Raw genomic sequence first — 27,584 nt, forward strand, 5'->3', positions numbered from 1 at the left:
ACAGATGATAGAAAGAGAATTGATATCTTTGAGCTCTGGTGTTGGAGAAGAGTATTGAATACCATGGACTGCCAGGAGAACAAACAGGATTGTCCTGGAGAGAGTGAGACCAGTCTGCTCCTTGGAGACAAGGATTCTGAAGCTTCATCTAACAAACTTTGGGTATGTTACAAGAAGGGACCAGTCTTTGGCGAGGAACATCATGCTTGGGAGGATGGAGGGACAGTGCAGGAGAGGAGGACCCTTGATGAGATCGATCAATTCAGTGACTTGGGGTAATGGGGGTGGATGTGTAAGAAATAATAAGGTTGGCACAGGATAGGCAGGGTTCAGAGCTGTTGTACATAGAGCCGCTGTGAGTCACTAGTGACTTAATGGCACATAACAACAACAACAACAATGTCCCTAATACACTGAATGGAGCAAGATCATGATGGATTATGGATGAGTAGTTACATGGAGAGAGGGAACATTGTTATCCAATGTGGGCATTCATTAAGCAAATAAACCTAACAGTTCCTGAGAGAATGGTGCATAGTTTTCATAGAGGTGTCAGTGTCTGTGCTAAAGTAGGTTGGTGTTAAGATGATGGGGTTTTTTTCTAGATGAGCTCAGGAGATAATGAATTCATGTGGCTGACATGGCATGTCATGGTCAAGAAGCTTCATGTTTATGTCCTTGCCACAGCATATTCCAATGTTGAGCTCTTTGGTAGTCTTCCTTTGTACGCTGAACTGGTTGTAAGCAGCCTTGGTGTTTACTTTCACTGAGTTAACCATTGCTTTGAAAGTACTGTTTATCCCAGCCTACATGATAATTGCCTTAAATTTAAAATCAAGTCAACAAACTTTTGCACTCCACTGAGACTCTGTGGTAGATAAACTGACTTGGTTTACATAAAAAGATAAATAGCAATCAAGGCAATGTATCTTAAGTGCCAACTGAGTGGCTCAGATAATAAACATTATGGGTTGAGAGAATGGAGACATTGCCACAACCCTTTATTGGCAGAGAAAGTTGATGAACTGACGGAACCACAGAAGAGGCATGGAAATAGCATGAAATCTTTATAATGGAGTTGAATCTCACCTTGATTCATTTATCCATCATCTCATTTAAAGGTGAATTTTTAGACATTATTATAATACTAAAGCCACAAACCAAACCATTGGCTTTGATTCTATTCTTGTCCCTTGCAATGCCCCATGCATGTCAGGGTAGAACTGTGCTCCTGATAGTATTTGGTGGCTGAGTTTTCAGGAGTAGATCACAAGGCCCTCCTTTTGATGCTCCTCTGGTTGGTTTTGAACTGCCAGCCTTTGTGTTAACAGCAAGTAATTGAGTGTACCATTCAGGGGCCCATTTAAAAATGTTCTAGGTCTTATTCTCTTGGAATATGTTTAATAAGAGATTTAAAATCCAGTTAGAAGCTCTATATGATAATTGTCCGAAATTTGTCATTAACTCAATGAAGAAAATTCTTTTAAAAGTAAAGGCTTTTTGTTCACTCTGAGATTTGAGAGGAGTTAACATGAAAAATTTATTTCACTGGCCTTTTGCTTTGTTTAGGCCTGATAGAATCTGTTACACGAAGGAGTACTCCTAGGAGTCTGACTCGATGTGTGGAGAGATCCTCCAGTGACCAGCCCGTCCGTGCATTCAACCTTGGGTAGTTCGTGCTCACTGGATTGTGGAGTATAGTTATCAGTACAGGATGGACTTCATAAAACACTGTCTCATTTATTCCATAAATCTCAGTCATCCAAGAGACTTCTAACGCCACATAAAATGGATGCGGTAGATGTTCCCCAACTTCGCTGCTGGAGGTGCTGAGTGGCAGGTGAACAAACAAACAAACAAGGACAAGCGGGTAGAGGAGCTGCCCAGATCCCCATGCTGAGGGTAAAGGAATCTTCCCCCCTCCTCCTCCATGTGAAAATATAAACAGTCATTTTATAAACATTTGTCACTTTCTTGCTTTTAAAGATTCCGTCTTTCCCTTTTGCTTACTTTGATGACCTTTGAAATAAGCTGCAACCAAAAAAAGATTTTTAAAAAAATTTCCATCACTATATTTCAAAAAGAGGAGTTTGTCTGCTCGCCTAGTGTCCTGGAAGCCAGCAGACTCCCAAGCCTGGCCCCAGCCCAGCCCAACTTTGTGGGCTCATTGAATGAGGATCTGCAGTTCAGTCCCATCCCAGTTACAGCTCACAGAGTAATGTGTATTACTAGACTAAAAACCAGTTTGTTTGGTCAGTTTCTTTTTATAAAACAAATTTCAGTGTTGTAAAATCTGGAAAACATAATTAATGTAATACAGTAACTTTGTTTCCTTTGGCCTTGTTTGGGGAAGAGACAAAGTGAAAAACTCAAATTCCCTGCTGCACAGTTGATTCCAGCTGGAGCAACCTTCTGTTGGGCTTCTGAGGCTGTAAATCATAATGAGAGGACTACCTGATTTTCTTAGAGTAGCTTTTAGATTTGAACCACTGGACAAGAGAGGCCTTTGGACTATAAGATGTGACCACAGGGAGACATTGAGTTCTATTACTTTTGCAAATTTTAAAAAATTTTTTATTTTATTATTTTGTGTGTACCGTCAAATCAGATCTCACTGGTACAGGAGGAGATTGCCCCGCCTTCTCCAGCAGAGCATCGGGTGGATTCGAACCATGTATCTCAGAAATTACAGTACATCTTCTTGCTACTAGGCCACCAGAGCTCCCCTTACTTTTGCAAATTTATAAAAATTGTAATTTGAGTGAAAGTTTTCACAGAGTAAATTGATTTTTCATTCAACTCTTCATTACATTTCATTTTATAATTAATACCCACAGTGTAATCAGACCTGTTCTCTTTCCTCCCTATAATTCTCATATCCATAAGTCTTCTGTCCTACCACTTTTAGGAAAGTGAAAGCAGTCAGGAGATAATTGTGTTGGTAAAATCTGCTGTCAGGGACCTCTTCAAATTACTGAGTAGCAATGATGTCAGTTTGAGAACTGAGGCATGCCTTATTTAGACCATGGCCTTTTCAGTCACTAGCTATGCATCTGAGAGCTGGGCAGTAAATAAAGCTGACAAAAGAATTGATACCTTTGAGCTGTAGTGTTGAAGAAGTGTGCTGAATATCCCATGAACTGACAAAAAAAACCAGATAAGTCTTAGAGAAAGTGCACCTTTTCTGCCAGGCCATGAGGGTGCTACAGTGCCCAACTTCAGAAGGCCACATTGATACAGAATGTACTGCAGGTGCCGTTACGTGACCCTAATGCCGTGCTGTTGAGACCCCATCAAGTTTATTGCACCTCATAGCAATCCTGTGTGCAACTGATCAGAACCTTGCTCAGTTTTTCATACTCGCAATCTCTGCTTTGCTTCATCCCATTGTTGTAATCACTGCATCAGCCCATCATGTTGAGGGTCTTCTTATTTAGTCAGGCCTCCACCTATCCAAGCACAATGTCTCCTTCCCAGGCCTGGCCCCTCCTGATAAGATGCTCAAAGTATGGGAAACAAAGTCTCACCACACTTGCCTCTAAGAAGTGTCCTGTCAGGACTTCCTCCGAGACAGATTTGTTTGATTGGTAGGCAGACCATAGTATGTTCAGTGCTCCTCACCAATGCCACCGTTCGAAGGCATCAGGTCTTTCTCACTTTTCCACTTTCACATGCATAGGACACAATTGGTCATTCCATGGTGTGGATTAGGTGAACCTTTTAAGTTGATGTCCTTATTCTTTAGTACTCTAAGGAGGTCTTTGATAGCATATTTGCCCAGTGCAGCAAGTCTTGAATTCTTCACTGCTGCTTCTCTGAGTGTTCATTGTGGATCTGAGGAACATGAAATTCTTGACAACGTCAGTCTTTTCCCCATTTATAGTGAACTTGTCCCATGGTGAGGATTTCTGTTTGGTTGATGTTGAGGTATAATCCATACTGAAGGCCATAGTCTTTGATCTTCAGTTAGTTCTTCTCTGATGTCTTAGTGGTAAGGAATTAACTGCTGCCCCAAAAGGCATCCAGGTCATAGGCAGTCTTCTCCCATGTAACTTACAACCTCTGAAAACTCACAGGACCGTTGGCTGTGAGTCAGTTGCTATAGGAACAGTTGCAGGTACTTCTTCCTTTCTCGTTTTTCTCCTTTCACTTTAACTTTTCTATATTCAAGAGCAAGTTTCCTTTTAAAAGCTGAAAATAGAAGTACCCTTTAATCCAGCTATTCTACTACTAGATACATTCCTTAAAGAAATAAGACCCACAACACAGACAAATACATACACATCCGTATTTATTGCAGTGTTATTCACAATTGCTAAGAGATGGAAACAATGCAAGTTGGTAGAAACCTTTAATTTGTTCTTTAGATTTAATGGTTAGTGCATGTATTTGAATAACAGTCACATTAACAGGTTTTCATTGTATGAGTATGCATATTACACTCTCCTTAATGGTGTTGTACATCATGACAGAGCTTGAAATGGTGTGGGGTTTTTACAATGAATGAACACCATTCCTCTTCAGTTTGCCTTTCATTGGATAGTAGCTCATATGATTATATGACTTAAAATGACCAACGTCAGTCCATTTCAGCTAATGCCTAAGATATGAATCTTTATTCTTTTCATGTCTTTTTTTTTACAGTTTCTAAGATTTTCCTTTTTTCATGCTACCTACATCCTGTATTCCAATCTTTAATGAATGTTTACAGCTACTTACCCTAATTTTTAATCTTGCCAATCTGCAAATGAAGATTATTCATTAGGTGAATTTTTTTAAACTCCATCCACATTGTTAAAATACCCTCTACATAGAGAAGACAGCTCTTCCCCTGCTGTTTGTTGTGTGTCTACCAGCCTCTGAGGAGTGAGCTCTCCTGGCTTAGTGTTAAAGCATTGTGCTGTTGAGCCAAAGGCATGTGGTTCAAATCTAACACTGTGTCAATGCTCTGATATTTCTGATTGATTTTGGAAGTGGATTGCCAGTCTTCCTTCTTAGTCTGGATGCTCTGCTGAAAACCTGTCCACCATGAATATTTGTTTTTAAAGTTGCTAGTATTTGAAATACCAGCAGCATATCTTCCAGCTTCACAGTGATGTAGGGCAAACTGGCAGTCAAGTGGTGGTAATTGTCCTGATTACCCTGTGTAATGACTATGGCCATTTACAGTCCTCCCAGTGAGGGGAGAGAATGTCCTCACCCAGTTAGCAGCTGGCTTTTATCTTTGGTGATGTATCACATTGTGTTTTGGGCTGCTAGCCCTAACCATAAATAGTTGAGTCCACCATCTGCTTCGCGAAAGAAAGAAATCTCAGAAAGATTTATAGACTTGATCATCTCTCGCAAGGTTGCCATGATACAGGAGTCAATTTGATAGCAGAGGCCATGGCTTTTCTCTTTGAGAAGGGCTTTTGGTGGTTAGGAGACTTGAGTGTTCCAGGGAGGCACAAATAGTTAATGTCCTTTTTGTGAACCAAAAGGTTATATATTCATTTCAACTCACAGTTGCTTCAGAAGAATGATCTGGCCATCTATTTCCAAAAATTCAGCCATTGAAAACATGATTAAGTACTGAAGAAAGAAGTACAATCTGTGCTGAAGACATTGGCAAGACATGAGGCCCCAGGAACTGATGGAATACCAATTAAGTTGTTTAAACAAACAAATGCAGCCTGCCTGGACATGCTCACCAGTCTGTGCCAAGAAATTTGGAAGAGAGCTACCTGTTTAACTAAGGGGGGGGAGTCCATATTTTTTTTCCTTTTCCAGAATGCTATTGGGACACTCTGCTATTGATGACGTCTTAACAATATCATTAATAGTCACATGTAAGTAGAATCTTGCTGATAATTAATCAGAAATGACTGGAATAGTACATCTGTAGGAAACTGCCAGAAACTCAGTCTGTATCCCGAGTAGGGCGTGGAATGATGGATATCATAGCTAATGTCAGATGTATCTTGGCTAAAGGGAGAAAATACCAGAATGGTGTGTTTTGTTGACCAGGTCTAAGCATTTGACTGGGTGGATCGTAACAAATTATGGACAACATTGAGAAGACTAGTAATCCTAGAATACTTAATTGTGCTCATATGAAACCTGTACATAGATCAAGAAACAGTTGTTCATTCAGAGTATAAGAAACTGTGCTGCAATATCAAAGGTATGCAGTTTGAATCCACCAGCTGCTCCACGGGTGAAGGATGGGCAGTCTTCTGTGCAATTAACTGCTTCTGAAAATCTACTGGAGGGTCAGCTATGGGTCAGATCCAACTCAATGGTACACAACAACAACTTTAAGAAACTGGATTATAAGAAAAAGACTATGCCATCAGGATTGGAGGAAGACTCATTGACAGCCTGCATTATGCAGATGACACAATCTAGCTCGGAGAAAGTGAAGAAGATTTGAAGCATTACGGACGAGAATCAAAGATTACAGCCTTCAAAGTGAGTTATAGCTCAACATTAAAAAAAAAAAATCCTTGCTACTGAACCAATAAACAACGTCCTTATAGATGGAGAATAGATTAAAGTTGTCAATTATTTCATTTTACTAGGATCAACATTGAAAACTCATAGTAACAGCAGTCAAGAAATCAAAAGCTCCATTGTCCATAGAGTTGCTATGAATCGTGTTGACATGATCCACAGTCAGACGCCTTTGCATAGTCACATAAGCATAAATGGTCTTCTTGTATTCTCTGCTTTCAGCCAAGATCCATCTGACATCAACAGTGACATTCCCAATGCCATAGCCTCTTCTAAACCCAGCTTGTACTTTTGGCAGGTCTTTGTTAATGTACTATCCTAGCCAGGTTTGGATCTCTTCAGCAGTGTATTGCTTGCATGTGATATTAATGATACTGTTTGACAATTTCCACCTTGTATTGAGTCACCTTTCTTGGGAATGGGAACAAATATGGAATTCTTTGAGTCAGTCAGCCAGGCTGCTCTCCTCCAAATTTCCTGGCAGAGATAAAGGAATAAAGAGGTAAAATTTGGAAGCTAGGTAAAGCCTTCAATGGCCAGAATATTCTTTGCAAGTATGAAGAATTTTGAACATGGGAATATGATGAAGGCTTAGATTTAGAAAAGTTCTCTGACAGCCATGTGTAAAATACATTGGAGAGGCAGGTGTTTGATGGGGCCATAGGAATGGTGACACAAAGGAGGGAATGGATATGAGAACAGAGTAAATATCCAGTCACCTACACACTGTGTTTTTGCACATTTTAGTCCTTAAATATATTTATGGCCTAGTTCCAGTGATTCTCTTCCCAAACAAGAGTCAGGTAGGAAGAAATTACAAATTCATAATTAGACTACCTCTTCTGGCAGCAACAACAGAACTCAGTAAGTAGTCTCTTTTTCAGAACTTACTGAGACCTTCCTGAAAATGCACTCATACACTAAAGTTGAGGCTTGGGGGAACAATTACTGGAAATGTTTCTTGGTCTGCTTTCTAGCCAGTCATGTCCGTGGGTACCTGTGGATGGCACATGTCCACCAAGCCACATTTTTCAGACAAGTAGGTTGATAACGCTCCAAGAATCCTAGGATCATTCCACACTGACCCTTTAAGACTGAAAACTATTTGGTTCTCAATATAAAAGAATAATACACTGAGTTCATTGTACAGATTATTTAGGCAAGTTACACTTCACCACTGTGCCCTACACCATGTAGAAGCAAGAGACGTACTTCTGGGAAGCCTTCATTCTATTTGGGGAGAAGATTAATATACTTTCAACCAAAAAAAAAAACCCAACAAAAAAAATCACCAAATTCCACACTACATGATAATGATTAAAAATTACAATTTAGAGACCTCTTCTCTCTTGTCTACCACTTTCCTTCCATGTTGTTGTTGTTATGTGCCATCGAGTCGCTTGCGACTCATAGCGACCCTGTGTACAAGAGCTCTATACGCTCTTCTATCCTGTGCCAACATAGCCATCTCAAACGCACTTATTCCCACCTCTCTAGTCACAGAATCAATCCATCTCATCAGAGGTCTTCCTCTCCTTCGCCACCCCTCCACTCTGCCAAACATGATGTCCTTCTCCAAAGACCAGTCCCTCCTTGCAACATGCCCACAATATGTCAGACGAAGCTTCAGAATCCTTGACTCCAGGGAACATTCTGGCTTCACCCTCTCCAGGACAAACCCATTTGTTTTCCTAGCAGTCCATGGTATATTCAACACTCTTCTCCAGCACCACAACTCAAAGGCATCAATTCTCTTTCTGTCAACCCTAGTCACTGTCCAACTCTGTGATGCATAGCACGTAATTGTGAAGACTATAGCCCAGATCAGGTGCACCTTAGTCTCCAGTCTGACATCGTTACTCTTCAGTACTCTTGAGCGGTCCCTCACAACCGACTTTTCCAATGTAATTCGTCTCTTGATTTCCTGGCTACTGTTACCAAGAGTGTTGACCGTGGAGCCAAGTAAATTAAAACTGTTAACTCTCTCAATCTCTTCACCATCCATACTGATGCTGCCAATTGGCCCAGTGGTTAGAATCTTTGTTTTCTTGATGTTGAGCTTCAGTCCATATAGGAAGCTGTAATCCTTGATCTTCTGCAGCAAGCGCTTCAGGTCCTCCTCAGTTTCAGCAAGCAGAGTTGTGTCATCTGCATAACGCAGGTTGTTGATGATTCTTCCACCAATCCTGATTCCACATTCCTCTTCTCGTATAGCCCAGCGTCTCAGATGATCTGTTCTGCATACGGATTTCCTTCCATACATACACAAAAACACAATCTACTTTTTAAGTTTTTTTCTGTATCCATTTCCCAGCCATTATCTGATTAGGCTTTGCTGTGAATTCGAGTTTGGATTCCTCCTTCAACCCTTCATCGTCTCGCCTTCCCCTTCAATCTACCTTACATCCATAAACTACTTCTGGCTGCCTTTAGTTTTGTTTGTATGAATTAAGTCGACAGGATAAATATTCACATTCCCAACTACAGGCTGAAACAATGTTTGCCTGTTCTGCCCAGTGAGTTGAGAAAAAAAGGGGCCTGACATCACCTTATACTGTACATTCCCGGCATAGATCATTTATTTAAGTCTCTGAAAAAATACAGATGTTTTACCAGCCGAAATAAAATCCTGTGCAAACACTGAGCTTGGAAAAATGTGGCACTAGATTAGCTGTGGGGGTTGGAGCTAAATGGCAGATACAGAATTTTGTACTTGGTTGAAAGTAATAGCGTACAAAATTGTTTACCCACAGTCTACATGCTACAAAAGAAAAAGGAGGGGGGGGAAAGGAAATTGTTTTAAAAGAAAATATAGTTGTAAAAGTGGGTAGGCATGTTGATGTGCAGCATTTGGGAGTGCGGACGATCGTGTCATAGCCTGTCCCCTCTCGGGCTCTCTTTTACTGGAATGACCCTTTTCCATGGTCCGCTTATTCCTGCTCTGCTGTTCCTGGATCCAGCTGACTTTTGGAGCTCAGCTGCTGTTGATTTTCTAAGGAGGAAAATTGCCTGGCGGCCATGCTTAGTGAAGAGGAAAACCTATCTCGGCATTGCATTCCCAAACAGCCATATATCATTTTGATCTTGTCTAACACAAGTCACTATTTTAGTCCAGCACAGGAACGAAGCAGATTTCACCAGTGTGGTGCGAGTTTCTTTGGAGATCTGTCTCTGGCTCTTTTTTTAGGCCTGTGGCACTTATTCAAAGAGTATTTCATTTACTCTGTGAAGTTGCCTTTAAGATTTGAAACTGCCAAAATGGACCCCATGCTTTGCACAGATGCCTGGGGCTCCCCTGAGTCTGTCTGTGTTTAGAATGAGGAGGGGGGCAGGGTAGGGGGTAACTGCTTCCAGCTTCTCCAGACATTTCTTGGGTTTGTTTTGTTTTGTTTCTCAAAAAACAAAGTTTCATGAAAGCTTTGTACCTCAGGGGCAAGAAATCCAGCCTCCTGCTCTCCTGCTCCTTCTCTCGACTGCTCTGTGACTAGTGCTCACTTGGGCAGGGGCTACCCAGCACTCAGCAGCCCTGACTGATACCCACCTCACAGGCGATGCTGTTGGCCTCTGCTGGTTATTCATGTATGCTTTCAACCTGCTTCTGTCTGGGTAAGAACAAGCCACAAAACCATCTCTTGCTTTTGTGGTCATGACATCAGATCTTGTAGCTCTACCTCACACCTTTCTCCGAAGGTCCTGTTGTCACTTTTATAAAAGGCAAAAAGCAAGCCTTTTTGCTGCCTAGTCATCTGACTCACGATGGCCCTCATGCTACACTATGATGGAGCTTCATAGTGCGATAGTTTCTTAAATCTTTCCCGGACTGGGTTACCAGACCTTTTTTCCATGGTGCCGCTGGTAAGTTTGAATTGCCAGCTTTTTACTTAGTTACTTGTTACGCACTGTCAAGTTCCAACCGGCTTGTTGACCTTCTGGTGGGTTTTCAGAGGCAACAAATGTCAAGAAAGGGAGTTTGCCTATCTTTCTCCTCCAGAGTAGGTGGTGGTTTCAAACCCCATGCCTTTGGAGTTACAGTGGAATTCCTTACCCCTAAGCCACCAGAGCTCCCTTGTAAGTTAGTTGTTGTTTTTGTTGTTGTTATGTGCCATCAAGGCGACTACAACTCATAGTGACCCTATGAACAATAGCCCTGAGCGCTGCCTTATCCTTAGCCTCACCACCTCTGACACACCTGCCCCCATTGCCATAGTCACTGTGTCAGTACATCTCATCTGGAGTCTTCCTCTCCTGGACTGACCCTCCAGCCCTCTAAGTATGATGTCCTTCTCCAAGGACTGGCCCCTTCTGGCAACATGCCCAAAATATGTCAGATGGAGTTTCAAAATCCTTGTAATTTGGCTTCACACACTCCAGGACAGACCTATTTATTCTCTTGGCAGTCCGTGGTGTAGTCAGCACTCTTCTCCAGCACCACAACTCAAAGACATCAATTCTTCTGTCATCCTTAGTCATTGTCCAGCTCTCAGATACATAGCAAGCAAATAAGAAGACCATGGCCTGGATCAGGCGCTCCTTAATTGAGTACAAACCATTGTACTATGACTAGGGTAACGATGCATCCTGCTGTTTCCCAAGGGTGTGATTCTTAGGAGTGCCTCCTTTCACTTTCAAAACATTTCCTGGCTGGATAATACGTTACATGCCATACTGTCTAGAACAATTGCCACATAGATATTCCCAACACCTTCCCTATTCCTAAACCTGTTACTTGCTGTCTTAAGAGCTCAATTTGAAAGATGGCCCCCTGGCACAAGCTGCCCAGGTTGAGAGTATTATTTCTTGAATTTCAATTCCATGTCTGAGACAGTTAATAAGGCTGCTTATTCAACTTCAATAATATCCCCTCAATCTGTCCTATCCTCCTCATTTCAACGCTGCTATAGTTTGGGGGGGGGGTATGCATGTATGTGTGGAGCGGCAGGGGTTGGGGGGTGGGGCAATGCCATAAAATGAGTTTACTGGTGACAGACACATAAGTAGATGAAGGGGAATGAGGATAACCAGGTGACCCTTCTTGGTCCATTCTCTCTTGTCAGACTTTACGTGGAGACTTGAGTTCAGTAAACATTTTTTTATCCTCTGTAAGTACAAAAAGAAAAGGAAAATAGGCCCAAAAGCTGTGATGTGCTGATGGCACTGAACCCCACCTTGGTGACCTTGAGTAATAGAGAGTCATGGGCCAGTGGTAAGCCAGGGAGCATTTCTCATCGGGGGCAGCCGCTCCCCAGTCCGGGCCAGGTGGCTGTGCTCATGCAGGAATGTGGGCCTGCTCTTGCCAAATCTTCCTACTTTTTAAAAGCAGTTGGAAATTGAGATGATTTTGATGTGAAGTCTTCTGATTCATAAATGTGGGTTTAAAAATACTGTGTGGGCCAAACAAAATATCTGCAACCAGTCTTGGCCCACAGGGTTTCAGTTTTCAGTGTCTGGATTCGACAGACCCTTAGCACCTCTAGTCTAGACTTGGCTGCAGTGGACCTGGTCATCCTGCCCCTTCTAACCCAGCACCCACATGGGCCGGACCTCACTGTCCATTCATACATCTCATTACACCAGCTTGCTCTCTGAGGAGATCTTGACTGTCTCCAGATTAAAGTGCTCCACACATTCTTTAGTTTTACATTAAAAAGTTTTCTTGCTCTGACTTGCTCCCTTTCTCCTATGTCTCCCATCAACCTGCATGCATCTTGGATGTGTTCTCTGCACACACAACTATTTGTCAGTGTTGCATTCTGCCATACATCAGGTCGTGCTGAGTCGGAGCCCTCTCAGTGGTTCCTAACAACAAAGCAAAACCGATATTTTGAGATCCAGCCCCTTTTCCACAAGGGTTAAAATGGTTGGCTGCTAACCAGGAGGTCAGTGGTTGGAGAAGATAAGACATCTGCTTCCATAGAGATCTCAGCACTGGAGACTCTGGGCCATTTCTCCTCTGGCCTCCTGGATCAGAGCGAGTATGAATCCGTTCCATGGTAATGAGTTTTTAAATTCCTTTTTCTCTGCTTGCATACTTTCACTACATCTGACAAGACTCATTCCAGGGTCAGATATGGATATCAGCCTGTCTACAAAGCCTTCTCGGACTTTATTTTTGGACTTGGAGACTGGAAGGGGAGGAGCAGACCAGAACTAGGAGAAGAACTAACAGTTTTATTAGAGGCTTAGTGTGTACCAAATACCATATACATGCTTTTAAATCTGTCTAATCCTATGAGACAGGGCAGCAGTTTGTTTTTGGGTTTTTTTTAGCATTTTTGGAAAATTTTATTTTATTAATTTTAATGAACATTTACAGAGGTTTTGGATTTCCATTCATTCATTGTTGCACCTTCTTCTCTCCCCCAAGCCCAGTTCGCTCCTCTCTTCGAAAAGCAAAAGATAAACTCCTTCATTGGTATACAATCCCCCTGCCCCCCACTCCCTCCTACCGCCCCAAATATGCTCTACTATGCAACCTTAATTCTGGATTCTTGTGATAACCATAATGACCTATCATATATCACTTTTATACTGTTCTCTGATGTTTCAATGCAGTATACATAATTTATCCAGTTTCTCTCAGTCTTACCCCAACCCCGATGTCAGTCACATACTACATACAACAGTGGCAATATGTCTTTTTGTGACTGAGATATTTTGCATGGGGCATTGATTTTGCTCAGCAGTTTAAATAACTTTCCCAAAGCCCCAGCAGTAGTAATTGGACTTACACACACACACACACAGCCCTGCCAGCTCCAGTGGCTGTGCCACTCCCGTTCCCACCCACACTGGGTTGTCCTCACTGCTCACTGGTGTTGATTTTGCTCTTATAGTGTCAAGCTGCCTTCCTCCTTCCGCTGACCGGGTGGAGGGAGGGACTCAGCGTTTATTCAGTGCTCATCTCCAGTGCTCATGAAACGCTTGACACCTTGAGCTGCTCCTGTCAGATGTGATTGACGAAAGGATGGTTTGTGTTGTCCTTTAGGCAACAGGTGTGTATAGGATGCGGCCTTCAGATAGCACCCCTGAGAACAGGAACTGCAAGTCTGTTTGTAATTAATTAGAACATAAACGTCAGCTCTTAGGATAGTGAGTGGCATTGACAGTTGCTTAATGAATATTTGTTGACTATAAATGTTTGAATTTTTTGCAAATGATGCTAACCTTGTCACAGTTGTTATGTACATTCAGTTAATCCTCCTTTACTTCGGGCCTGCTCAGGCTCCCCAGTCCATGCTTTTCCATGGCCCTGTTCCTTCCTCATTATCCCAGGCCTCTCTCAGCTTAGGATCTTCTAGACTCAAGTCATTGCCATCAAATTGGAACCAACTCATAGCCGACTGTCCAGCAGGTTTTCCCAGGTTGTAAATCTCATAGGAGACCAGTCTTTCTCCTGTGGAGCTGTTAGTGTATTTGAACCACCAGAGTCACTACCTTTGTGGTAGCAGTGTATCCCCTTGGATACGCCAGCTGAGTTCCCTTAAAGAGCTCCCTTAGTATTCTAGTCTTCTAGACTAGAACTTAGCAGGCAGAGGAGGCTGGCGCTGGTGCTTTAAGAGCTGATGGAGAACTGATCCTTCCTGGGACACTGCACCGGCTTCTCACCTGCATGGAAACAGCACTTCACAGGCCTGGCCTCGCTCCTGGACTTCACTCTGTGGAATGGCCTAATTTTTTTTCCCTTTCTTTAAGGCATTAAACCAAACACTGAATGTTGTGTGAGGACAGTCATGTTTACAAGTATTCATTTCCTTAAAGAAAAAAAGTAGAAACAATCATCTGCTTTATATATTAGCTTAAAAGGCTTTGCTGTTCTGCCCCCTTGGTGCCTACCTCTGCCTCTTGGTCTTGTCCCGGGTTTCCCTTCACATTTCTGCCTCTGCCCCTCCATCTTGCCCCAAGTTTCCCTTCACATCTCTATCTCTGCCTCTCCTTCCTGCACCTGGAATCCCTTGACTTCTCTGCCTCTGTCTCTGCTGTCATCCTCTCGCTTCTCCCTCCTTCTTTTTGCTGCATTTCTTCTAAAGATTCCACCCTCCAATTGTATTTGATGTGTGGTATAAGTATATTGCCCCTCACTCCTGGCGAGTGACCAGGATCACCAGTGCTGTCTACTTTGTGGCCACAGTGACAGAACTGATGGACATATAGGCTGATTTTCATAAATCAGAGGTACCAAGCATTTCAAAACAGACTTATAAGAGTTATTTCTTAAGTGAGTTCTTCTAAATGAGAATCGTTTGAAAATCTCACGTCTTTCCTTATAAGTAAATTCCAAAGTCATGTATTTACTTGGTGTCTGCTGATGAATTACGCTTCTCTGACACCAGGAAAAACCCTGGTGGTTGGTTTCATGCAGCTGTGCAGAAAAGTAAAGCAAGGCTTAGGGACTTTGCCAGCTCTTTCAAGATGGAGGAGATTGAAGCAAGAGGAAGATTTTTTTTTCACTCTGACAGTCGCCACATAAGAACAGAAACTTCAGCCAGACTCCAGGACAAGCAGACGGGTTAGGGCCCGGTTGGGGTGTGGTGAAATAGTGACATCTGATCCAATGCTTCTGAAATAACAGGTCCATTATTAGAGAAAGCCATTTTAGTCTCCATACCAGGACTTGAATGCATGTTCCTGTACAATTACTTCAGTGTATTTTTTTTTTAAAGTAACATGGTTACATATAGCACAGGAATCAGCCTGCCCTTGATGGTGATTGCAGATGTCTGACCCAGGAAAACCTGGCTGCTCACACCATTTACTGTCTGTTGACTCTACATCTAGTTTATCTCTACTGCTTTTCTCCCTGCTATATCTGTTCTCTATTATTTTACTTCTGACAGTTGCTCCCCCAACAAAAGGGAAGGGAAAGTTAAAGCAGTTGCTTAGAAAGAATCATCTGTTGCTCTCAGGAAAGATGTGATAAGGAAAGAAAATAAACTACTAATTAAAATAGACTTTGAAGGCTCTTGCTGTGTTTATCTATTCTTGCTTTGTTCTCTTTACCTCGTCCTCCTTGGTTTAGATAGGAAAGGTCCAGGCTGGGGGATTTCTCACACTGTGTCTGTCTTCATGGTACTAGCTGAGGTCAGAAGGTGTCATCCACTCTCTTCCCTTTCCTTTCTCAGTTACGGATCTGCACTCTGCCCAAACACTTATTGATGGCATTGGCTGTGTGTTGCTCCAGTGCATGCAGACATCCATGCATGCAAAGGACACACATTTGCACATGCAAATCTATCTGCTGAAACTGCAGCCTTTTTTCTGATATAGGGAGCTAAAGACATTGTCTTTCTCTGCGTAATGTAGCATTTAATTTCAGTGTATACTGCCATGGAAGATGACAAAAGGCTGTGTCCAAGCTGCTACCCCTATTTCTATCTTCTCTGAGAATAACTGCCCCAAACACCCTGGCAGGTTATAGATTTCACTATCTGGCATTTGCGAAGACAAGCCAGCATTACTGTGATTGTTTCTTTAGCCAAGTCTGTTCTGATGAATTTGGACATGTAATCCAGTTTCTTTTCCTATGGAGTAAGACTTTGACTTTATGAGACACATTTTGTTCTCATGTGTGACTGGTAACATTGAGACAGGTATTTCCATTTCTTCACGGAGGTCGGGCTTCAGTTCTTTGTAACTAATAAGCTCTTGTGTCCCTGGATTGTGTGGGCCTAAAGCGGTTGCAGTTTTGGGGAACTGTGTGCAGAACACAGGGCTCAGGTACAGGTTAAGGAAGTCGGTTTCGCACTACCACTGTGTTCTTCAAAAGCAACATGCTTTTCTGTAGAGAGACCAGAGCCACATTCTGCAGGTGTCTGTTTTCTTTGAGGGAAATATTTTGAGGAAACCTGAAAGAGAGAAACCGAGCATTTAGGAAAAATATATTTTCACAGCAGGATATTGTTTTTTCTCTTCTTTTGCTTTAGGTTTTTCATTTGTTACAAGCCTACTCAGACTCCAAACACAGGACAGATTCAGACTTTCAGCAGGAGCTGACTGGCATCATGGTTTGCACCAGAGCCAGACTCTGGCTGGCCAAGAGGTATGTTAAACTCCACATGAGCAGCGAGTTATCAGATCTTAGAAACACATTACAGAATTGCTTATTCTGGTGGTAGGGAATTTTAAAAGGCACGGATTTTCTCAGCATACTGGAATATTTATACTTTTAGAGTTTTGGGTTGTGGTAAAGAAAGAAAAATATTTCCTTTACAATTTTTCTAAAGCTGCTTCTTGACTGAGAAGCATGTAATATGGCTTATATCTTATTAATCCCTTTTATGTTATCCCAGCTCTTGTGTTAAATATCATAAGAGTAAAAGGCGGTAATTGACTGAACCATTGGATTGTTGTTGTTGTTGTTGTTGTTGTTGTGTACCGTGAAGTTGGAACCGACTTATAGCTGACCCTCCAGCTGGTTTTCAGTTAATTTCATGAGAGGAGACTGCCCATCTTTCTTTCATGGAGCAGCTGGTGGATTCGAGTTGTGTTCTTTAAAGATTGCAGTACAACTTCTTACCATTAGGCCAGCAGACTCTAAAGTCCCATTGCTCAAGGTTAGAAGTTAGCCTGAGATTTGAGGAAATGGCAGTGAACAGACAGGACATGAATGGAAAGAGAGGATGGAAGTTACCATTTTCCGATGAGTACTAGAGAAGCTTGAGCAAACAGGACAAAGAAGGGTGGGTATGTTTTCTTTCTCGTCCATGGCATTTTTGTTTTATTCTAGAACTTGGCATGTTTCCTTTGTGAAAGAGGAAGGAGAGAAAAGAATTTCTCATTTAATTCCTATTGCATCTTCTCAGTAATGCCGTATTCAAGGTCTTTGTCTGAGGACCTTGATAACGACAGGACATTATTAGCATAAGCACTCTTCTGTGTGTCTTCACTGTGTTCGGGGGGGAAAGCCTCCCTGTTAACACAACCTGTACTGTAACACAGTGCAGTCGATGAAGGTTCAGTGTATTGGCTGCCTAATGTAGTAGCTTCTCTCGCTTCACTCATTGCTGTCAGGTCCAACTGAGAGCGGACCCTCCAGCGGTTTTCTGAGATCATAAATCACACAAGGATTCCCCATTTTTCCTCTCAAACCCCTGGTGGATTCACAGACTGCCAGACATGCATGAGCTTTGGGTTATAAGTTCGACTCCCTATAGATTATTCCACCAAAACTCCCTTTTTATTATTTTTTTAAAAAACCCAAAAACACAGCTATGCTTGTCTTAGACTCCTGACCTTATTGCTGATCAAATAATGAGACCCATAAATCAGTTCAATTCAGTAAGGTGTTACTGAGTGTAGGTTACATGTCAGGCTTTGTTAGGAAATGTCAAGGATGCAGAGATACAGGAAAGCTCATCTAGGTGGGGAGACCGATGCATGAATAAGGAATTTTATCTAAAATTATTAAGTATATTAACATATGTGTAATAATTACAGGAGTAACTCAGGAGAGGGACAGGGAAGGGCTGACATTGAACTGGCTTTTAAGGAATGAATAGAATTTTATCAAGTAGAGAAAACAGGCTCAGGTGGCAGTGTATGCAGAGACAGGGTGACACAAAGTGTCATGGGAATGTGGCGACAAGGAAGTGACCCCGTCTGGAACCTAAAGTGTAAGACACATGGAGTAGAGAACAAAACTAACTAAATAAATGGCAGGCACGCACAAGACCATTATTGTAAGAATGGGATTACTAGTAAGATATGCACTCAAGTCGAATGTGGGGAGGGGAGGGAAGAGAGGGGCTGAAGGTGGGGAGGGAAGAAAGCACAAAATCATAGAGTTTGGTGGGCAGAGGGAAAGGGTGAAAGGAAACAGGAAAGATCCAGTGGGGACCTGAAAAGGAGAGTTTATGGTAAACACAGGTCAATCAACAGGAATTAATTTTATAAAACACAATATATGGGAATGAGTGTAAGAAACGCAGTGTGAATAGAGAAATGTGTGAAACATGTGTATAAATAAAGCACAATGTATACAGAATTTGTATGCAAACTAATATAAAAAGAATTTAATTTAAAAAAAAAAAAGCTTCTCAAAGTGTCTTTTAGTTGAATGGGAGCCACTAAAGGATGTCCTGGTGTGTGCATGTTGTTGTTATGTGCAGTTGAAATGGTCATGACTCAGCAACCCTGTGAGCAACCTCTCTGAACCCCGCCCCATCCTGGGCCATTCTCACCATCTCCAGCACACTTGAGCCCATTGCTACAGTCACTGTGTCAGTCCATCATGTTGAGAGTCTTCCTTTTCTACATCAGTCCTCCCCTTTACAAACATGGTGCACTTCTCCAAGGACTGTCCCTTCCTGACAACATGCCCAAAGCATGGGAGACAGAGTGCCACCATTCTTGCCTCCAGTGAGCACCCTGGTTTCGTTCTCCAAGACAAACTTCTTTGTCCTCTTGGCAGTCCATAGGATGTTTAATACTCTTCTCCAGCACCACAACTCAAAGCCATTGATTCTTCTTCTGTCATCCTTAGTCATTGTCCTGCTCTCTGATGCATAGCAATCAATTGAGAAGACCACTAGGGTCTTCTAAGGCTTGAATCAAGTGCACCTTCAAACTGATGGCATTGTTCTTTAGGACTCTGGAGAGGTCCCTGACGGCAAATTGTCCCAATTGTGGATAAAAGCAAGATGAAACAATTGACAACTTTAGTCTTTTCTCCATCAATTATGATGTTGCCTGTTGGTGAGGATTCTTGTTTTCTTGATGTTGAGATACAATCTGTATTGAAGGCTATAGTCCTTGATCTTCTCTGTCAATAAATGTCTACATACCAAACATTTGGGGTAGGGATATTGATGGAGAAATTATAAAGTCTGGTTTTGTAGAAATTTAGATATTTAGAAAGAAGAACTCATTAGCTGAGAACAACTTTCCTTACCCTGGTGTCCTTGGCCCTCTGGGGGGCTCTTAGACTACCTCCATAGGAAGATGAGGGAGCTGAGTCATGATCAGCACTCTTAGCTGTTTACCAGTTGTAATCAGACCCTCCTAGTTATTACTTCTGGAGATCAGGAAGTCAGGACCCTCCAGCCAGGCAAAAATCTTCACTTTCTAAAGGTTTGAAAGGAAAGTGTTTCTGCCACCATGCTTGCTCCCTCATTGTGAGTCTCAGAAATTTCTCATCTGCGAGCCCCCGAAATCCATTCCTGCCTGTTGAATGGGGTAAAGTAGGTGGAGTTGTAGGCCGGTTGGCTGAATGGGCTTTCATTAAATGCCCTAGCTAAAGATGATGATTCAGCAGCAGGTGAGTCTCCTGGTCAACTGGAGAAGTTTCTTGGCCTCTTGTCGCCGTCCCCATGGTCCTATTACTAGTTCCATCATCTCCCCCTCCCTTTGATGTTCTCTACGACTTTCCAGCCCTAGAAAACAAAATCATGAATCACTGGCAGGTCCAGGTTTCTACCTCCTAGCCTGAAGTCCAGGAAAGCCACTTCAGTGTTTGCAGTGCCATCAATTCTATTATCCAAGTGAGAATTTTCCACAGTGTGGGTGGTCGGTAGATGGTTCCTAACACCAGCTTTCTCCTTGCTTGCAAACATACTTTACTAGTATTAATCAGGATGTGTTGAGAGCCTAGAATAGCGTTTAGAGGAAAACACACTGGCAGAGCTCAGTGCATTCCAAAAGAACATATCCATTTTCTGTATTATGCACATCTTTACAGGCTAAGCTTGAGATGCCTCAAGTGGGAAGTTACAGAATTGAGTGTGAGGCGGGCTCAACCTTCCACTTGTCTGCCCTGTCTCCCAGGTCCCCTGGGAATGCTGCCCCTAAGGGTGTCTTCACTAAGTGACTCCTTGTCAGGTGGACACACTCTGGACTTTGTGGGCCCCTGTGTTCACTTTCTCCCCCGTCTATTCTGTGAAGACATTATAATGCAGCTAATTTAAAATTCAACTGCTGATGAAATTTCTTAATGTCCCTGGTAATTTCCACATGAAAGAAAGAAGTGTTGCTTTGAACTAGCTAAACATTTTTCCATGTCTTTTGAGTAGAAACTGTAAGACATTATTATTGCAAAAAAGAAAAATAGTTTTTAAAATTTTCTGTTTTAAATGTTAGCAACAACACCTTTTTCCTTTTAAAATTTCTTTGACTGTTAGCCTTAGCTGATTCAGTCCAGTAAAGTACAAAATCATTAGTGAAACTGTCATTTGTTTATAATTTTATTTTCCAAGACGTTTTGTTGTTCTGTGGTTATTTTTCAGTTTATTGGAACCAATGGGTAACTAGTTCATTTCTAAAATTTTGACCGTGAAATTGAGGGCACATAAAATGAAAACTTTTGTCCTATGTTTATGTTTTGACTTTGCAAGATTAATAGGGAATTATATGAGGTGATTAAGCAATAGCCATGGAGTTGTTGGGGAATTTTTGGTGATGAATGGCCAGCTGGCAACACAGCCCGAGTAAAGGACTGGGCTTCTGATTTTACAGGCTGCTTTTCGTTCCAAGATGTCAAAGCCCTTATGGAAATCAGCTCATTAATCCTTCAAGTACCTTCCTTCCCCTTTCCACTCCTTCCCTCCCCCCTTTCATCCAGTTCTCTATTTCATGGTGTGAAGGCCCTTTACCACTGAAGGAGATGTAAGCTGACCCAGGTGGGAACTGAGGGACAATGGGGTTAGTGACTGGCCTGGACACACTGGCATGAGCACCATGAAAATGGACTCTGTTCCTTCCTTGTCAGGATCATCTCTGCTTCCCTTAGTATTTGCAGATTCGAGCTCGGGTCACAGCACTGCGTGCCTTTTAATAATCTGTCAAGTAGGACTAAGGGGAGAAAAGACGTGACTATGGTTAAGAGTTAGAACTTATGTTACATTGGACTTGAATTTTCCAGAAATGTATTTGGTTATTTGGTATCTGTTACAAAAGAAAACAAGAATATATGTGTGTCTAACTGTAACCCTAAACCTCAAGACTGAGATGATGTGATCAGAAAGAAAAGTGTTCCTTACTAAAAATTTCTGCTTCATTTTTATTTTTTCCCTGTGAGTGTAGTATATTACAAAATTTGGGAAATCTACTGTTACTCGTATCCAGTGGACACTACTGTTGTTAGTTAATAGCTTTTTGTAGGTACTTCTTCTGTGTTTTTTTTACATAGTTGAGGTATGTGTGTATGTGTTAGTCTTCATTTAGCAATATCCTAAAGAGTATTTACTGCTACTAATTGAGACTATTTAGACTTTATCACGCTTCTCTAATCATTATCCTGACTTTTTAACATCATTTCGTTACTTTTCTCCCTAGTCCTACCATCTCTGCATCTCTAAAAAGAATTAGATTGTGCCTGGTTCTGAATTTTTAAAAGGGTGTTTGAAAGTATCATTATTCAATGATATACAAGATGTTATACAAGTTACATGTTTTTTTGGTCACTTACATTAGGTTTACTTAACCATTGCTGGTGATTTCATTTGCTTCTCATTGTTTAATATCATAAATAATATTCCCATTATTATGTCTTTCTATTAAGAATACATGGGAAACTTTCACTCTAGTTTTAATCAAGATTTTAAGTATTAAGTTTCTTGGGCTTTTTAAATCCATATTTTGTGTCATGATCTGTATTGGGGGTTTTTGTAAGTAATATTTTATTAACGCTCCTCAGAAATCCATTAGTGTTGTTATGTGCCATTGAGTCAGGACCTAACTCATAGCTGACCCTCAGGCAGGTCTTCAGCGGCTGTAAATCAGACTGGGAGAGACTGTCCATCTTTCTCCCATGGAGCAGCTGGTGGATTGGAACCATTTGCCTTTGGGTTAGCAGTGCAGCTCCTTACTGCTGAGCCACGAGAGCTCCCTCACAGATCCATCAGTAGAATGTTCCCTTCTCTGCAGTGTTAAACAACTGGGGAAACAAGCTCTGTGGGTAAGATACCCAGCATTTCATCTTGGCATGAGTTAACAGAGATATCAAGCAGGTAGAAAAAAATTTTTCTTCCATTTTTTTACTTTCAATATTATAGTTGGAGAAAGATGGAGAATCTCCTTTCATGTGATTTACAACCTCTGAAAATCCATTAGAAGGTCAGCTTTGAGTTAGTTCCAACTCAACTGCACATAATAACAACATATTCCAGTACATAAATTACTGTATGCCAGCATTTCATTATATTAGCTCAATAAGGATCTCCTTTGGAGTTCTTTCCAGGGCTTAGCCTCAGCTCTATACGTCTCCGATGCTGTGACCAGAGATGTCAGAACGACAGCACTTTGGAACCACGTGGGTAATAGATGTGTTTTGTTTGATTTGCATAGGATTTAAATTATTATTTAGTTAGGTTTTGGCATTTAAAGATCAAGGAGTTTGGAGAGAAATGAAAATAAATCAAGATTTCTAGCTTCTCTTGAAAACTAGATCTCCAAGCTCCAGGCCCACACTCTCGTGGCTACAGTGAGCCAGAGCTGCTAACTGGTGAGCAGCTAGAAAACAGCTATTAATGCCTCTCTCTGCTTTATCACTGTCTCTTCCAGCTACTTCTGTTAATACATTACCTGCTGAACTTTCATGAAAATAAAAGTTCATGACACTTGGTATTGGCAGTTAGTAAGTACCAGGCTGGCTGATGGTGAGCTTTCACCTCGGGCAGTACTTCTCTATGCTAGTGGCTCCATATTATCATGATTGGGTGAAGTTTAAGATCTACTCATGCCAGACTGCACTCTCAGATGTTCTTAGGCAGGCACAGCCACCGGTAGTTCTTAAAAGCTGTCCAGGGATTTTTTAATGCTGTCAGACTGAACTGTTGATAATTTTGTGTTCATTTTGGGCCTTCCACCTGCTTGTGAACTCCTGTGGGTCAATGAGAAGGAATTATGCTGCCAACCCAGCACACCCCGAAGTTGAGGACTTGGCCTTCAGCTTCTTGTTAGGCTCTACCTGTTGAACCCCACTGCCTCTCTCTGTTCAGGCAATAGTTTATGTCTAGACCTTGAATGGTGATGAGTTAAGTATTCATAGAATGGGCTTTTCAAATGTCATTGTATACACAAATTACTTGGGGCTCTCGTTAAAATACAGATTCTCCTTCAGGGGGTCTGAGGTAGACCCAGAGAGCCTGCATTTCTGACATTTTCTTAGAGGTTCCTGTACTGCTGGCCCTGGGACCACAAGACAAGCTTTGAGGAGCAAGGATCAGAGTATGAGCCATTGTGCCCATCCTTTCCTCCTTTGAAATGTCCTCCTGCTTCCTTTATGGGACATTTTGCTGCTAACCCAACGCTGAGGCTTCTCCAGGGTGGCTGGAATCCACCAGTGGCTCTGTGGGAGAAAGATGGGCAGTGTCCTCCCATTCCAATTTACAGCCTTGGAAGCCCAGTACAGGGTTGCTGTGAGACAGGACTAACCCCACAGCAGTGAGTGGGGGTGAGATGCACTCAGTTGTGAGACCTTGGGGCTGATCGTAGAGTCACAGGAGAGATCTGAAGCTGTGGAGGGATCCGCCCAGAATTCTTCCCCTTCCAGTGTGGTGACCAGCGGTGAAGGGCTACATGGCCCTGGCACTCGGTGGGTAGTCCACGCTCCCTGTCCCAGTGGTCTCAGTGGCAGGAGCAGGACCAGTGGTTTGTTGGTGTACCTTGTTGTCGTTGTGTGCTGTCAAGTTAGTTTTCCAGAGACTGTAAATTGCACGAGGAGACTGTCCATCTTTGTCTCGCAGAGCACCTGATAGATCCCAACCATATACCTTTACCCAGCCCTTCACTACCTCACCCCAACTCCTCACCACGAAGCCACCAGAGCTCTTGTTGTTGACATATACAGTGAATATTTTTCACTTTTAAAAAGAACAGTCTGCTATTCTGGTGAGAAAACAGGCCCTCACAAATACAGAAACAAATCCCAAGGTTACTAGAAAAGCAACCTTGGGGGAAATTTTTTTTTAATAACACTGCTGATATAGGGAAGGGAGCTGATGATTTTTGGATGCCTGCCTTGTGTGTGCCAGACCTAATAATTTCATGTTTTATTACCCTAATTTAATTCCCTTATTTCCTAGAATAATTTTTAACTTTTTTTTTAGTCTTCCTTGACTTAAGCACATATAGATTTTCACCATCTTTCACTCTTGGGTGTTCATGGGAAAGTAAGGTAAGTAAAATTAAAAATTCACTGAAGTGACCCTAAAATTTACTCAGCTTCAGAGTTTACCTCATCTGCTGAATCACTTTTCATTCCTAAGCCATTGGTTGACCATGTTTCACCATGTAATATTGCCTAGTGGGCCATCAAGAAAATTGGCCCAGGTTACTTCTTACTTGTAAAAATGAACTACAGGCTCCCTTTCACTTCCTGGTACAACTTCCCCACCGGAGCTGCAGGCACCTTTTAGCCCCCTTCATCTGTTTTTCATCTCTGTCTCCACCCTCCAGCACGGACACTTCCCTTCACTTCTCCATGTCCTTCAGTGTGTCCCCCGTTTTCTCTGTTACTCACTCATCCTGCTCCTACTACGCTGAGTGATGTGTACACCTCTGGAGGTGCTGGAGGGTCTGATTTAAATGAGTAAGGACAATATGCTTGGAGAGAAGGAAGCTCTGTGGCTTTGTGTGGCAGTCTCAGCTCTGCCCCAGGGGCCTGTGGCCAGCTGCACAAGGTCTGGTGTAGGATTCTGTTTTGCTTTTCAGCTGAAGACAGCATTTATTTTCTAACCACCAGATTTATTCACACAAGAGAATGCAATTCTGGGGCGAAAAACTGGAGGTTAGGGCTGCTTCCATTCTTCTCAGCTTCCCTTCACCCCTTCCCAAATCCCTGGGCCCCTCCCTTGTCCCTTCTAACAAGAAAGATGTCCTTTTTTGGCAACAATTTGATGTAAACAGAGGCCTCTGTGCTTTGTGAGAGCTGCAGGTTAATGTTTGAGTCACATACCATGGAAGAAAACCCGGTCCAGAGATGATCATGCAGCACATTAAGGCCCCCATTTGCAGTCTTTGCCAGACACTTAGGGAAGAGGACTGTGCGGGGTGGTTGGGTGCATGGTGAGGTTGCCGGCTGTATAGGAAGTTAGGTTTAGCTTTTGGTTGATTTCCTTTTTCCTTCACTCTGTCCCTTTCTCCTTCTCCTTCTTTCTGGGTGCTTCTGTTCCCTCCCTCCCATTCCATAACATCTCCATAAAATAAAGGTTTTCCCATTCATGGCCACCACCTTACCCTTGGGGGAAGGCGTTGGGATGAGAGGTGATGACTGCATCCTTCAGCCTCCAGCTTCTGTCGGGAGAGGGAGACCCTCCTTAATCCTCCAGCTCAGCCCGTCTGATGTCTCTTTGAGTTGCCCACAGATTTGAGTGGTGAGAGAAAATTGTGTGTTTTAGACCCAAACTTGTTTAACATTTGTTCACTTCCCTTTTGGATGTTGCAGAAAGGTTTAAGATTCAGCTATTTCAGAGTGAGGTCCTGTCTGTATTTTTTAGACATGGAAAGAACATTAATTATTACATTTCAGTCCAAACCAATGGAACAAGCTCTTCATTAGATACTCCTTTAAAAACTATAGTATCTTATCTTGCTGTAATAAATCGTTGAAAGTAAGTAAAGTTTTAAAAAATTTATATAAAGAATTTCTCACTGATAAACAGTTTACAGAAAATGATGTGAATAAAAGCAGAAGTGATCAGTATATTAGACTGAGCTTTTGAACAGGCCACCCAATATCAGAGCTTATTTAATATGCAGAGATAAGTAAAAAATAATCTTTATACAACTGCACACCGAGATTTCAACCCCCGACTGCTTATTCTTTCTACTTTTTTAGCATGGAAATCTATGCACCAAATAACCTCTAGAAGGTAATTAGTCTGATAGAGGGCTTAGAAATACCTGTCTGTTCAACATGTAGCTGTTGGCTTTTTGATGTATTCTTGGAAGATTTGAGCAGTGATGTCATTGCCAAGCTTTGTAAGGGATTACAGCCTTTAGATGTCTTAAAAACGTTTTCATAATATTATGCAAACCTTAATATAGTGGCTTAGCCTCCTCTCCTTTTAGCATGTAACATGTTCCATCTTCTGGGTAAATGAACACTTTGGATACCATCCATGAACCCCTGCCTTGTAAAGTCATGACATTTCAGATTCATAAGGCAGTGTAGTTATAGTAGGCACAGTGGGAAATAGACATGAATGATTAATAATAATAGCAAGTAATTCTGAAGACTGGCCTGGTTCAGACACACCTTAATCTCCAGACTGCCATTGGTACTCTTCAGTTCTCCAGAGAGGTCCCTGACAGCCGACTCCCAGTTCCTGATAGCTGGTGTCAAGAGTATTGATTGTGGAACCAAGCAACAGAAGTTAACAATCTCAATCTCTTCACCATTTATCCTGAAGCTGCCAGTTGAAATAGTGGTGAGAATCTTTGTTTCCTTGATGTTGAGCTTCAATCCATATTGAAGACTACAGTCCTTGACACCTTCTGCAGCAAAAACCTCATGTCCTCCTTAGTTTTCTTCATAATGAGCTTCAATCCATATTAAAGATTACAGTCCTTGACCTTCTGTAGCAAATGCTTCAGGTCCTCCCCAGTTTCAAAAAGCAAGGTTGTGTCATCTGCATAACTTAGGTAGTTGATGAGTCTTCCTCCAATCTTGATGCCACATTCTTCCTCAGAAAGTCGCGTCTCCTGAATGATCTGTTCTGCATACAGATTGTAAAGGTATGGAGACAGGACATATCCGTTATGCACTCTTTTCCTGATTTTGAGCCATGCAATATTTCATTGCTCTATTTTGAGGACGGCTTCCTGGTTCAAGTGTAGGTTTTGCATTAGCATAATTAAGTGTTCTGGGATTCCCTTTCTTCTCAAGGTTAGCCACAATTTGTTGTGATCCATACAGTCAAATGCCTTTTGCATGGTCAATGAAACACAGATAGATACTTCTTGGTACTCTTTGCTTTTAGCCAAGACCCATCTGATGTTGGCACTCATCTGATAATGTCTAGTGGCATGGTCTCTTCTAAAACTGACTTATATTTTTGGTAGTTCTCTGTCAGTGTACTACTGTTCCAGGCATTTTGGTGCAGTCTTCAGCAGGATTTTGCTTGTGTGTATGATACTAGTGGTATGTGTGTGTGTGTGTG

The 27,584-nt window shown here is 42.0% G+C and overlaps 1 protein-coding gene across 1 annotated transcript in view; it reads left to right on the top strand.

The window, feature by feature from the left end:
* THADA (thyroid adenoma associated) overlaps positions 1-27,584 on the top strand; it is a 588,067-nt gene that overhangs the window by 394,749 nt on the left and 165,734 nt on the right. The window contains exon 29 of the mRNA XM_006882320.1: positions 16,413-16,528. Coding sequence (XP_006882382.1) covers positions 16,413-16,528 — 116 coding nt within the window. The remainder of the gene's footprint in view (positions 1-16,412; positions 16,529-27,584) is intronic.

This window comes from Elephantulus edwardii, unplaced genomic scaffold (assembly GCF_000299155.1).
Source record: "Elephantulus edwardii isolate Elephantulus edwardi_28Jun2011 unplaced genomic scaffold, EleEdw1.0 scaffold00019, whole genome shotgun sequence".
Taxonomy (NCBI): domain Eukaryota; kingdom Metazoa; phylum Chordata; class Mammalia; order Macroscelidea; family Macroscelididae; genus Elephantulus; species Elephantulus edwardii.